This window comes from Strix aluco, chromosome 18 (genome assembly GCF_031877795.1).
Source record: "Strix aluco isolate bStrAlu1 chromosome 18, bStrAlu1.hap1, whole genome shotgun sequence".
In the NCBI taxonomy this organism is placed as follows: Eukaryota; Metazoa; Chordata; class Aves; order Strigiformes; family Strigidae; genus Strix; species Strix aluco.
In genome coordinates this window covers 12,510,579-12,525,029 of record NC_133948.1, presented here as the reverse complement: position 1 = coordinate 12,525,029, position 14,451 = coordinate 12,510,579, and the positions used below count along the sequence as shown (strand labels likewise).

Below are 14,451 nucleotides of genomic sequence, written 5' to 3'. Positions count from 1 at the left end.
TCAGGCAGAAGAATAATAGCTGCCGAGACGGCTTCAGCATGGGAAATATAAACCAAACAATCTAGAAACCACTCGGCCACCCTGTCAAGAGAGGGCATCGGCAACCCTGCGAGGTTCTCCCCGCTGCTCAAACAGGACAGGCCGATTCCAGGGAGGATGCACCAACCCAGAGCCTGACTCGGTGAGCAGGAGTGCTGCACCTGCACAGCACTGGGAGGACCCTTCCTACCCTACTCTGCAGAGCCATTCTCAAAACTCTGGGAATGAGACTCAGCCAAGGGACAGAGCCCGCTCCGTGCCGCAGGTGAGTGGGACAGCCTGTCCAGGTGTTCCTGCCCGCTCTTGCACTGTGCCACGGGCACCTGGCAAATATCAAATGAACCACTGAAGACCTGAATGACCATTACTGCTATAGCATTTTTGGCTATCTGCCTACCAGATGCGGAGCACAGAGAACCCTTTGTTCCAGAGGCATTGTTACCACAAGCCAAACTGCCTACTGCCGCAAGAGAGGTGATCAGATTCCCCTTCTCCTCCCCTCCCCATCTGTTCGTTGCAACCATGTTACGCGTGAGAATTTGCATAAATTTCCTTCTGATCTGTGCAAGAAAATCCAAAATCCAGTTTGGAAATCCACAGCAGGTTGACAAGTAGCTTTGATCCCTGAAATTTCCAGAGAGCGGCAGATTAAGGATTAATTAATTAACATTCTCCCTATCCAAAGTGAGGGAAATCATGCCCACTGCAAGCACAGGAACAAGTCTTCCTTTAAAGTAATTCTCCATCAGTATCTAAAGGTTCTCCAATTAGTCAGCAGGGAAAACTCATTTCATATACCCAAGTCAACCCCACCGTTTTTCTGGCAGGTGTACATGAATATGCATTTGTGACAGACACGAAAACCCTCATCAAACCCAGCGCCTCAGACACGGTGGTTTTCTCTTGGTCAGGACAGTACTAGAGTCATTGCCCAAGTGAGATCTCAGAACCTGTCTCAGGCAAACAGTCCAGAATTTGGACTGAGTATTAGATGGCAGCCTAAAGGTCAGAATCGTCCTCAGACCTCAGCAGATCTTTTTTCTCTGCTTCCAGGATATTTTTAGAGAGCAGATCTCTCTCTGGGCACGATCTGCCTCACAGAGAGGCTGAGCTTTCGTGACCGACTCATCCACATACGCAGATCACCTACAGGCCCAGGGAGAGACACAGACTGTTTTTAAGCACTTTTCAAGCACCCTTGGAGCCACAGCTGATTAGTGAGTCATGCAAAGACGTCATTGTGAATACATTTCTTGCACTTCTGCTTCACGAAATGTAAAAGCACACAAGAAAACCATGTTCAAACACCTGAATTGGCCACCATTTCTTCCAGTACCTCTGCATTTCTAGTTTCTGAAAGGATCAACTTTTTTCCTAATGACAAACAAAAGATTAGAGCAGAGGTCCTCCTTGCCCAAGACCCCCCCCAAGATACCAACCAACAACAGACACCTTTGGAAGAACGTAATGACAAGGCAAGGATATTACAATAGACCCCAGAGTACTCCCTCATCTTCCAAGCCATTTGTGATTGGGGATTTCCTGAACTCAAAGGGGTGTCTGTGTATTTAAAAGACCTTCCATGAATTTGTCCAATCATTTCGGAGCCTATGCAAATTTCACCAACAACATCCTGGGGCAAAGATTTCACAGCTTAGATAAGTTCATGACAAAAAGACCTTATTTGTTCTGAGCGTCCTATCTTTCAATTTATTTGTCTTTCTCTACCGCAAACCTCATCAGACCAACCCTTGAAAAGGAAAGATGATCTGAGTTTTTTCAGTTATGATTTGAAACAAATAACCTTGCCTACAAGATCAGAGACCCAATGGTCCAAATAAATTAGTCTAATGGACAGTCCCTTTTCCCCAGAAAAAATAATACAGAACAAAATGTTCCCACAGGTTGCAGTAGAAAAGGAGGAAGCTGGGACTCGAGCTCCTCTTGAGGCATCCTCATACATGCTGAACTAGACAGAGGACTAGGTATGCCTGAGGTGGTAGGTGCAAGATACCTTCCTCCTCTCTTTCTGTTTCAGGTTTCAGTGAGGGTGGTAGCCTGAATCTAGAGAGGCTGTTGAAATACTTCCTTATGCAGTCTAAAGATCTCCAACACCATACAACTTAAGCCAAGATACTTGGCTACATATACTGTGAATGCAAATCTTTCCAGGACTTTTGTCCTACAGTTAAAAAAATAATCTCCTTTAGAAAGCACGTCCATGGCCTTAGCTTGCATCTCAGAGAGATTCGCATTTTGGAGCCAGAAGTGTTTCCTAGAGATCCCACTATATTCAAAGCCCTAGCAGCTGCACCTGACAAACCATAGCCAGCTTGAGAGCACTTCTCAGGCTCTCTCATTGTACTAAGAAAAAAACCTTTGTATTTTCTTCCTCAGGAAAACAGCAGCCCATATTTTTCATTCAGTTTTGGAAGAAAAAAAAAAATTAAGTAATCCTTCTTCCAAGCAGAGAAACTCACATTGTATTTGGGATCCTCTTTGAAGCTTCACCTTTTGTGTCTGTTAAAACCAAGTATTTTGATATGAAGAACTGGGGTGCCAGCTTCTCCCTTTCTTCCTTCATCCCTAAGTAATACTCATGGATTTCCTCCTCACACATTTTCATTTCTCTTTTGCCACTTCCATTTTACAAAGCTGAGAGAAGATTTTAGACACAGCAAGGAAAGAGAACAAAACAAAACAAAAATAGGAGAGTAAGCAGAAATGCCAAAATGGAAAAAATCAGACTTGGGCATTTTGTTTTATGAAATGGGAAACTATTTCATCTCTAGCCCAAACTGCCAATGGACACACGAGGTGCGTTGCTTCTGACCTGAGATGCACCGACACTAGCTACCTTGGTAGACTTGTGAAGTGCAGTTCATGGATTTGGACTGGAGAGAACATTATGATAATCTAATTTGACCTCCTCTGTACTGCAAGCCATAGCACTTCCTCTCATAATTCCTATAGCATGTGCATGCCTTCTGTCTGGACTAAAATGTTTTTTTCAAAAAGCACCCATTGTAATTTAAAGGCCTTGATGGCAAATCTAACACACACTTGGGCTTGCGGCCTGAGGGTTACCTAGAAGATAACCTTCACACAAAACCCATTCAGCAGTCTGTACATCCTTGTCCTCTAAAGCAGAGGGTGATCTCTCCCTGAAGCTGAGATCCAAACTGAGCTTGCCACTGAATTCTCAAAGACTGACTAAAAATCTCCCCCAGGAACCTCATACCTTGATCTCGAGGAACCAAGACAGGATGAGTTGGTGCTCCCCACTCTCTCCTCTCTAGATCCTAAGTGCTCCCATGCCTCCCTGGACAGGCAGGAGGAAAGAGGAGTGATTTTTCTCCTGTCAGATCCTAGAAAACTGTGGGGCCACTTGGAAGAAGGGGGAACCTAGACAAAGCCATTTCCTCAGAGGGTAAATCCTCCATGGAAATGCTTTGAAAAGGGCATCCTTAACAACTGCTTTTCAGACAGTCCCAATCCAATTCCAGAAGTAGTTCTGGCCCAAATGACATAGAAAATATTTTTTCAGACAGGCTTTCCAAGATGAGGATAACACAACTTGAAGCTCCACCTCCTCTCATCTACACGCCATAAATCAAGGAGATGAAGACCACAGAGTCAGGTGCCGAGAGTCCCTCTAACGAAGGGATCCTAGGAGACCTCCAACAGCTAGAAGGCCCCAGAGTATCATAAACAAACACCAAAAGAGCCTATGTACCAAAATCATGTTCTCCATGAGTCACATCTCAAATTGAAGGCAACAGGCTCTTCTTAGCCCTACAAATGACAGAGCAGTGCATTCAGAGCTCAGAACCCCAGAGCTGATGGCGACGGAGGTTTTCCTCTGAAACACGCTTTCTCACTGATCCTGCACAGCAGCCACACGGAGCTACCAAATGGAGATCATTTCTCAGGAATCACTTCTCCTGGCCTCCAGTGAATGTGAGGCTTAGCCTGGAAGGCCAGGAGAGATGCTTTATACAAGAGCTCTGAGGAGTCTCTCCTCAGATGAAATGGCCAGACAAGTCAGAAAACTGCCCCAAAACCAGAGAGTCAATCTGACCAGCCCTGACCTCTCCCCATGGACACTCCCCAGAGCCAGGAGACCAGCTGCACTGGCCTCATGCAGATTTCGAGTGCCGGATGTTGTCCGGGATGCTGGTTCTTCGGAAATGAATTGCACTAAGCTATGCAGAACTCTCCTTTCTGCCCAGACCCACGAAAACAATCTGACACAACCAGTTCTTGCCAGTCTCCTGACGTCAGGACACCTTTCGGCACATGACCATTCAACAAGAGGAACGTAACAGCGTAACACCCCGAAAGAACTGGAAAGTACTTCTCAAACTAGAGCAACTGCAAATGCTTGTAAACCAACAAACTACATGACATGCTGCTTCTTCAAATTAACAGAGGTCCAGTTAAGGTTAAAAGGGGATTATGGCCAAGACATTTTGTTTCCCTATCAAACGCATCCATCAGCAGCGGAGAAGCACATGCAAGTCAAACTAACAACCTTCAGACTACACAGACACATGGATACCAACACCTTCAGTGGCAACACCTTCAGTGACACCATGTAAAACCTCTTGGGGGCACAACAGAATTCGCTATTTCTAATAGAAAATAAAACCACACAGAGCTAACAACTAGCAAACGTGGGAATATCTGACCACTCTTGCTATTGCCACTTTCTCTTCGTATTGAACAGAAATACGAGTCCCACTTTGCAGTCATGACAGCACCCCAGGACATCCAGATTTGACTTCAGAAGCTGAACAAAGGTACTGAGCAAACACTTGTTCCAAATTTTCTGCCCAGAAGTTCCAATGATATGGCAAAGCTGGTAACAAAGCTGCCCTTCCTTTCACCAGTTATGTGCCTTAACATAACATCACCCTTTTGCAGGACCTTTCAGAAGAAAATTAATACCAAAGCCTTCATCCCTCACACTTTACACTTCCCATGGTACTTTCTTCCACATCCATGATGCTACCAGCAACATCCTGGCCAGATTACCACCCAAACTGTGTTCTGCTCCCCTAGCTGGGCAGGAAGGTCCCAACAGCTACAGAACCCAACACTTCTTGCCCCAAACAGTAATCATCCCATGCACATCACCACCAAACAACTGTGAAACAGTCACAGTGCCCTGCCCCAGAGGTGACCACATTCAGCATTTGGGTACGATGATCCCCTTCAGTTCCTAATCCCATGAAAAATCTTGGGATCCTTCAGTCTAATACTACTGAGATTGCTCCTGGGGATGCTCACAACCTCCCAACGCAGCTGAAAGGCCAAGACTGAACCCCCTTCTAATCTCCAATTCAGTCCCAACTCACAATTTGCACACCTGGCTTTCACAGACAACAGCACAAGTGACTTCCATCCACGGAAGCCCACCCTTCCCTGACCCACCAGCTGGCACAGAAGAGCCAGACCAACACAAGGGACAGCTGTACTGCCAAATTTTCTTCAAACATTCAAAACTAACATCACCACTTGCCCAAGACTCAGCAGGAGAAGTTTCACAACCAAAAGGCTTATTTTTAATAAAGTATTACTGAAACATCAATCATGAGGCTTCGAGTTAGAAACAGACCAAAAATCACAGGTTTGATACTGTGGCCACTCTGTTAGGAGTGTCTATAAACCTTCCTCCAGCGTTTGAACAAACTGCAAATCTGCAGGCCACAGGAGGCCTCTGGATAGGGAAAAACTGGAAAACCATTTCCCTGAGCACAGGTCCTACCGACTCCAGGAACAAGCACAAACTCTTTGTTTCATATCATTGCAGGGCAGGAGTCACTGGCTGTAGCCCCTACAAAGACATTACAGCTACCCAGCGCCTGTAACTGACCTTCAATCTACTTAACCCCGTGCAAAAGACTCACAAGCTTCTAATCCCGCCTCCACAGAAGTTCAGAAAACTCCTTTTTGCCCCAGAAGCAACAGCTTTGATCCAACACCACTCAAGAGACTTACCTTCCCAAACTGTTCGAAATATTGTTTCACATCCTCCACAGTAGTGTTCACAGACAGACCACCCACAAATATCTTCTTCGTTCGGGTCACCATCTGGAAAAGGGAAGGACAGGAATTCACCGAATAAACCCAGAGCGAGCAGAGAATGAGACTCAAAAGGCCACTAACTCCCCTCTGCTGCCAGGAAGTGCCTGCCCCTTCACTGCAGCTGAGCTTCCACCTTCTCAAAGCCCTCTGGCCAAACATGGCTGGTTCCACGCCGGACCCCAGTTTACGCTCTTGCCCTCACACCACCTCATAGTGCTCGCAGTGCCCAGCCACCACCTCCTCCTTGGACAGCACATTACCAGCCTCTCCCCTCGCAAACCTGCTGCCGTTCCCCCGAAGGCCTGGGCCATGACTGTCCCCTCCCTGCCCCTCCAGCTCTTCCAGCAGCCCCGCCGCGTTGCACAGCCGGCCTCCTCCAGGCTCCCCCAGAGATGCCGGCTCTGCTTCCCAGAGCAGAAAGACAGGCAGGAGGCCTGTCAGCGCAGGTAGGCTCCCAGGCTTCGCCCTCCTAACTCACAAATTGCAAAGCATCCAGTCTTGCATGGAATAAGCCTCATTTTGCACCCATTCACCAGTCCCTTAAACGGAGCCCAGTCAACTCCCAGTTAAATCTCTTTTGCCTTTGCAAGACGGCAAAGAGAATATCCCTCTGCCACTTGTCACTCACGCAGCTGCACCAAGGAAGAAAACTAACTACCCTGAGAGGGGCCATTGCTGCCAGGCTGAGGCACACCGACATCCTTTGAACCGGCTCTCCAGCTGCATCCTCCCTTTAGCTGCTTGGCTACACCCCTGCTCTCAGAGGAACACATGGTCCTAATTACCCCAAGGAGCATAGGGCTAATCCGCAGCAATTCCCTGGCTTGGAGAGCAGCCCGTTCTAACACTAAAGCACCTTCTGTCACCAAACTGCTTAATGGAATTAACCCAATTCCTACCATGTGCTTCCTGGCTCCAGTTACTTGGGATACCTGCTCACCAATTGTTCCCAGTGCCTGATCCCCCTTACTTCCCTCGCGGCACCAGTCCTTCTTCCCTCTCTGCTTCTCGACACTGCTTCTCCCCAGCTCCTTCTCCCATGGCAGCACTTGGAATCAAGACTCTAAACTTTAAAATTCCCATCCAAGAGAAAAGTTGAAGGGAGACCCAAAGCCTAAAGGCATTCTCCAGCCTGCTGCTGGCTCCTCAAGTTAAAAGTTTCTAGTTGCACACCTGGAAAAAGTTCCTGCAACTGCGCATTTCGGTGCCAGAGCCTTGTAGATAAGGTCCAACACCAACCTCCTTCTGCCTTTTCCAGTGCTGAAGCACACAAGGGCATTTCACAAAATTAAATCCTTCTCCCCCTCCCTGCCGTACACCTATTCGTACACACACATGTGCACACACACGACCCTCTTTCCACCTGTATCACATGGCAGCATGGAGCTGTTCTCCATCTCCCGAGGCCTGAAACTTCCAGACACAAGCTGCAACCTTGGAAGGACTAAGTTCACCCGGGCAGCATTTATTTCACCAGCTCTAACTAGTGCATCCTAAAGTAAAACCGAGGAGCCTCCTGGTTCCTCCAGTGCCACGCAAACCCCCAACGCCGTACTGCAAGCCCGACAGCAGCGCACCGCAGCACAGCGCGTTACACCACGCCAGCGGTGCAGCACCGCAGCTCCCGCTCCAGGTGAGTCCCGAGCAAACCCCAGGGCGCGACTCTGTTGCGTGCACTGGCAACCTCGCACGGAGGGACAGGATTCACCACCATGAATTTCACCCTTTGGGGTGGCAAGGGCTGCCCGCAGTGCTTACCTTGGGCTGAGCTCGGCGGGGGAACGCTACCTTCGGGTCAATCTGAAAGAGATGGGGGGAAGAACAGGTGAACATGCTTTTGCTGCCTATTTACAGACGCAGGGTTTCCTCCATGCGCACGGCTGTGTCTGCCCACATGGCACCTTGCTAAAAACCCAAAGAATCTACCTGAGGTGCATAAAATGAAGCTGGCTGCAGACATCTTTCCCTCTTGGTAAGGTGTAATCCAGGGAGACTACAAGTCCCAGCATGCAGTGGTCTGTCTCCGGCTGAGCACTGGCCAGACGCACCCGAGAGCCCATCACATGCTGGGATTAACAGGCTCGGCTGCACCCTCCCACTCGGCCTGCCCCTGGGTGCCCTGCATCACCAGCCTCACATTAAAAGTGGTTTCTTTTGCCTTTTTGCTCTCTCTCTCCACTTTACCTACAAATAGAGCTCACCTAGGTAGTAACAGGACAGAAAAGAGGCAGCGCACAAAAAGCCAAACATTTCATCCCACAAAACACAGGGTGAAGAAATAAAAGAGCAGACAGGACGGCACGAATTAAACCGAGGAGTCCAAAGCCCCACAGGCTGCAGAGACTGTGGCTGCAGGGCAGCGTGCTGCCCCTCTCCCCCGGCTGCGCTGCACACAATGACGTGATGCCTCCCCTCCGCAGGCTGAGCCCTCCATTGTGCCTGTTCAGCTTCTCTATAAACCTGCCGCCGGCCGGAGCTGCCGGTCCCCACGCCGCCATCCAGGTGCCGCACGTTCTGCTGGGCTCAGCACGGATGAGCACGTGCCGGCGTTGGCCTCACACCACCACAAAAGCCGGGACAACACTAATGCAGCTGCAAGCCAAACGCCCACGAAGCCTCCTCTTCTCCTCAGCCACCACCTCTTTCTTTATAGCCTGGTTTTACAGCAACTCCTGTAAAGTTACATCACATCGGGGATGATCCAGACCTACAAATCAGCTTACAAAGACCTGTGGTAAAGGCAGGTCTGGCTCATCCCCGCACTTGGACAGGCTGCAGCTGGGAGGGCAGCTCGGACCATCATCCCATCAGCCTGGCAGCTCAAACAGCCCAAAAGGAAGCTGTGTTTCTCCAGCTCCTCTCACTGCTTTGTTCAGCTTTCCAGCCTGGCCGCCCTCCCGTCCCGCATCCTTTCACTTGTCACACAGCCCCGGAGCTTGGCCTCCCTGCGCCCTTCCACCAGCTTCTCTCCCTGCCTTCCCCACCTCCATCCTGACTCACAGCCTACAACATAAATAAACTCAGCACGTAAGTAAACAGAGGCAAAAGTGAAGAGCACAAATAAACTCAAAAATAAACCTCCCTCCCCAAGCTCCAAGAGCTGGCAGATTAGCATACCCTGCATACCCTCCGGTGCCTCCCTGGGGCATCTGAACTGTCCCTCCCCACCCCACACACACATACACACACCCCCACCGCTTCCTGGCTAGTGCAGACACCCACAGCGAATTCTGAGGACAGGGGACGGCAGGAGACCAGGAGGTTGATGGCAGATAATAAGCAAAAACAATAATCTACTGTCTTTTACTTCTCAGCCAGTGTCATTCAGCTCCTGCCAAGAAGATGCTTTCATACTCAGCAATGCTAAGCTCAGCCTCATTTTCTCATTACCCTGAGTGTGATCAACTGGGCAGAGATAACGTGTCCTCCTGGCTGGAGGGAGCAGGCAGTCATTTCACAAATTCTTCTGCACAACCAGCTATTGTTGCAGGTAGAGGGAGGCCGGGGCGACCGACTGCAGGGGCAGCCCTGGGAACACGCGGAGAGGAGCGAGTTCAGTGCCGGACTCAAGTTACTCGAACTGGACTGCTCCTTGGTGGCTGGAGTCTTTCTAATTAAAGCAAAAGCACTGGTACCTTATTCCCTCATTTCTGGTGTTAAAACAAATAGCCCTGGAGGAGTTGTGTTTCAGTGTCACCCACTGACGTAATGGATCCTTTTTCAAACCTAGATAGAAATCTGCTAAGAGTAAGAGCATTCAGAACTGCTCAGATTGTATCCAAAAAACCCAAAAACCCGAGATCAGGCTGCAGTCAGTGGAAGTCACTTGAGCACAAACCGCTTGTACTTCACCCCGCAAGGCTTTGGGGATGAGGAATCCCACTGACGTTGCAGGTGGACCAGTGGGCCGGCCAGGCTCCTCAGTAACGCTCTTCAGGCCACCTATGGCACCATTTAATAGCTCAGGTCATGTAACTCCTGCGTTAACCTGACTGGTAGCGGTGCCCCAAAGCAGGGGGAGGGCAGGAGGCCCCACAAGACCTCAGGACTGGGTTTGTTCATTCATCGCACCTCCACAGCTACCTTTGCTCCGTTGGTCTGCGCTGCCTGAGAGCCACAGATCGCTCCCTCTGCCACAAAAGACAAACCCAGCAAAAACTCGGTAACAGCAACAAAGAAACAACAGGGCAACCCAGCACCACCAAGCCCACAATTTCCAGAGTGCATAAAGAAGCTCAAGGCAGGGGCCAGCTGCAGCTTTACAAAGTCACGCGAATCTTTTACCTTGAGACTGCAAAGCCAATTCTCATATCAAGCATTTTCATAAATAACCCTGTAGGCTGCTGCTATCTAGCTTGTAAACAAAGAGGAGTCTGAAAAGCACAAGGTTTCCCCCGGAGAATCGGGCCAACAGCCCTCGTTAGGGTAGGAAGAATCGGAAAACAATGAAGCAACAAGTTGGGCAGACACTGTCTATCAAGTGCTGCTTGCCAGGAGACACCGAGCCTCAAGAGAAGGCTGTCCTTTCAGGACACCGGGCCTTTTCCTGCAAAGTTTCATAAACCCCTAAATTAGGATTCAGATGAGTTTGTGTCATTTAACCCATGACTCACAGCAGAGCCTTTCAAGCTCGGCAGGGAAAAAGCATACGGAAGCTCCATGCAGTACCACAAGACCAACCTCTCACCAGGCAAAACACCCCAAAACATCTGACCCAGCTGAAAACCGCGCTAAATAAAAAATAAAAAGGAAGGGGGGAGAGGATCAAAGTTCCTAACAAAGGAAGGGCCCTGGTGAAACTGCCCCCATTCTCTCTGCCGCGCCAGCGGGGCGAGCGGAGCAGATGCAGCCGGGAATTTCAATGGCTGGCCGGTCCCCACGCGCCCTGTGCCACGAGGCCCTTCTGTTCTCCCGCAGCGCCCACCCGTCCGCCCCTGCCCTGCCCGTCCCTCCCCGCCCTCGCGGGCCACACGGTGGGCTGCAGGGCGGCTTCGCACAGGCAGCAGCGGTGCTTCGGGGAGAAAAATGGAGATCGTGGGTTCCAGCTCGCTCCTAGCCCCAAAACGCTTTCGGGATTAGTGCTACAACAGACACCCATCACTTGTCTTTCCAAGAGGGGTCTATGCCAGCCCACAGACTCATGATGGGACTAGCTGAGCAGACACCGTGTTTACACAGGCTAGTAAAAAAAAAAAAAAAGAGAAAAAAGAAAGCCCTGGGCCCGCCTCAGAAGACTTTACCGTAACCCTCCCCCAGAGCAAAACTCACTTTACATCACTCCTGAAAGGAGGAGGGCTGGGAGTCCTGGGGACCCAGCCTTGACCAGGAAGGCTGGGGTAGGTTTAACCGGGAGCTCCCGTGGGGAGGAAGGACCTGTGCACATCAAAGGGAGCGATCCAGGCAGTTAAACAGGAACAGACATAAATCTCGCTGCAACTCACGCCGTAAACCCTAAGAAAGGGGGTCTCACTCTCCCGCCCTCTCCCTTCTGCCAAGATAAAAGCTAGGACGCCCGAGCCACGCGCTGGAAGAAATAAAGTTGCACGTTTGGACTCCTCAGCAGCCCGTGCCCGGAGCCAGAACATCTCCCCTCACTATGCCACCCCCACGCAGCCCCCGTTGCTCCCCCATCCCTACCCTCACCTTCACCCCAGGGCAGCAATAAGGAAAAGGAATTCAGGGGAAGGCAAGTCACTAAAACTAAAGAGAAGGGACCTCCCACTCAGACACCTCACCCCCACCCCCCGAAACAGCCCGCACATCTCCTGAGCTCCACAGATTTGCAAGGCAGGACCGGGCACGATACGACAGAGACCCAGGGAGTCACCAAAACCTTTCTGCTGGCCCAGCTGGGGCTCCTAATCAGCTCCCGCTTGCAGAGAGAGGGCTGGGGCCACGGCCGCTCCAAGAGGCCAGTGGTGGCCCACATGGGCGGGTGCTGGCCACGCTCAGAGACAATAAAGTCTTGAACCTCCATGACCGTTACAAAAACTTCGCCTGGGGAAACCACGGGAGAGTCTGTGGGGTGCACAGCACGACGGCTCTCCACCGAGGGGAGGGCGCAGGCCACCGTGGCCAGGGGAAGCGGGGCCTGGGCGCTGGGAACAGCACCCCTGGGGAGGGAGCAGTGCTGGGCAGCACACGGGGGGGGGGGGGGGGGAAGGGGCAGCTGCCCTCTCCTCAAATGCAGCCACATCCGTTTCCCGATGTGAATCCTCGCCCCAAACGCGCTCAGGTGTCCCAGCTCCGAGAGGGTCACAGTCACTCCTCAGAGCAGCCTTACGACCGCTGGGTGGGAGGAAAACCATCACCAGGATCTACAGACCCACGCCAGGACATCGGCCACGGGTCGACGGCGAGCCCGGCGCTCGGGCGGCAGCTAAGCTACCCGCCGGTGAGAGGGGCGGAGAAAGGGCCGATCGATCCGTATCGGGAATCGATAGTTTACAACCTCTAACTGGAAATCAAACACCGCAATCGACGGCTGCTCCGAGCACAGCCGCTCCGCTGGCAAATGCACCCCTGAGATGAGAGAAGTCATCTCACCGTCTTGGAGTCCAGTTCATGTCTGGATTGGGCCAGGACCTTGTCGACGCCAGCCTGGTCCATGAACGTGACGAACCCGAAGCCCCTGAGCCCCGCAGCCCGGGCAGGAGAGGGGATGCGGAGAGAAGAGAGAAAGTTGGTTAAAGTGGCGGCCGGGCCGCGGCGGGGGCGAAGGGAGGCGCGGGCCCGGCCTCTCACCTGGATCTCTTTGTCAGCGGGTCCCGCATCACCAGGCACTCCTTCACCTCGCCGAACTGGCTGAAGTACTCCCGCAAGCCCTCTGCAAGCACAGCGCCCACCGTGGGTGTCCCAGCCCGGCCCGGCCCCGCCGCCCCCGCCGGGCTCGGCCCCGGCCCCGGCCCCGCCACCCCCGGCCCCGGCGGCAGGTGCGGGGCCGCCGCGGCGCTCACCTTGCGTGGTCTGCCAGCTCAGGCCCCCGATGAACATTTTGCTGCGGGAGGAAGGAGAGAGCCGTGAGCGGGGCCGCGCCGGGGGGCCGCGGCGCCCCGCGGGGGTGGCGGCGGCGGCGGCGGGGCCGGGCGGGGAGGGGAGGGCGCGGATCGGCCATGTTGGCAGCGGCACCGCCGCCGCCGCCGCGCCTGCCCGGGCCGGGCGGCTGGGGCCGGGGGGAGGGGGCGGCCGGGAAAAGGGGGGCGGGGGGGGTGGGGGGCGGCCGGTGGCGGCCGCCGCGGCGGTACCAGGGGTCGTGCGGGGAGTCCGGGGAGGCGAGGCCGGGCTGGCTGCCGTCTGTCTCCATTCGGACCTCTTCTCCCTGCGAGGAGCGGCGCCGCACTCCCGGGGCAGATGAGCGCTGGAAAAGGGGCCGGACGGACAGGCCATGCTGCCCCCTCCCCCGACCCCTCTCCGCCGGGCGGGGAGGGAGCGAGGGAGGAGGGCCCGGCGGGCACAACCTGCCCGGCTCCTCCCACCCCCGCCGGCCCGCCGGCCGCCCTGCGCATAAAACCCGCCGGCGGCGCCGGGGCCGAGCGCCGGGAGCCGCGCCCGCACCGCGCTGGGGGAGCGCGCCCGACCCCGGGCACGGCGGCGGCGGGAGCGGCCCCGGGAGCTCGCGGTCGCTTTGTCCCCGGCCGCGCCGCCCGCACCTGCCCCGGGGCGGCGGACAAAGGGCGGCGGGCTCAGCCCCGCCGCGGCGGAGCCAGGCCTGACCCGGTGCGCTGGAGCTCGCCGCGGCGGACCCCGGGGACCCTAGCCACCCCCTCCCCACCCCTCCGGTGTCTCGCCGGCACCGGGCGGGTTAAAGCCGGCGCGGGGAGGGCCCGGGACCGGCCCCCCCCCGCCGCCCTCCCCGCCGAGGGCGCTTCCAGGGCGAGACCGGGGCTGCCCTCCTCGTCCCGGTACCCCAGCCGGGCGGCGGGGAGCCCCGGCGCCTGCATCCGAGGCGCCTTCCCGGAGCCTTGGCACCGCCGTGCCCCCTCGCAGCCCGCGGAGACCCTGCGGGGGTCAGAGGCCGCCCGGCCGTGCCCGGGCTGCACCGGCCGGCGGGCCCCGGGCAGAGCTGCCGCTGGGTACCGCGGCGGAGCCCCCGTGGCAGCAGCAGGTACGCGGGGCCCAGCCCGCGCCTGTCCCTGCCCGCGGCTCACCGGGGGGCGGGTAGCCAGGCTGACCCCCAAGTCCCGGCGCAGTTTCTTGCTCATTCAGCTTGACAGAGTCGTGCCAAGCTCCAGCCTCTCTCCGCTGCCACACGAGTTCATCCACATACTGACGACTCCTGGAGCAGGTCTGTGCACTCTCTGCCTCTGCTCTTTGGCAACCCGG

General features: G+C 54.1%; 1 protein-coding gene across 5 annotated transcripts in view; it reads right to left on the bottom strand.

Moving 5' to 3' along the window:
* MSI1 (musashi RNA binding protein 1) overlaps nucleotides 1-13,591 on the bottom strand; it is a 31,004-nt gene extending 17,413 nt beyond the window's left edge. For 2 of the 5 annotated variants that reach the window (XM_074844482.1, XM_074844483.1), the window contains exons 1-6: nucleotides 13,374-13,591; nucleotides 13,086-13,126; nucleotides 12,874-12,955; nucleotides 12,676-12,760; nucleotides 7,888-7,929; nucleotides 6,043-6,135 (exon numbers count right to left, since the gene is read on the bottom strand). In XM_074844482.1, the coding sequence (XP_074700583.1) occupies nucleotides 6,043-6,135; nucleotides 7,888-7,929; nucleotides 12,676-12,760; nucleotides 12,874-12,955; nucleotides 13,086-13,126; nucleotides 13,374-13,432 (402 nt within the window). In that variant the 5' untranslated portion in view covers nucleotides 13,433-13,591. Of the gene's footprint in view, nucleotides 1-6,042; nucleotides 6,136-7,887; nucleotides 7,930-8,055; nucleotides 8,238-8,330; nucleotides 8,495-8,589; nucleotides 8,988-12,675; nucleotides 12,761-12,873; nucleotides 12,956-13,085; nucleotides 13,127-13,373 lie in introns of those variants that run through there. The other 3 variants (XM_074844484.1, XM_074844485.1, XM_074844486.1) reach the window with 3 other exon arrangements.
* Between the last annotated feature and the right edge of the window lie 860 nt (nucleotides 13,592-14,451).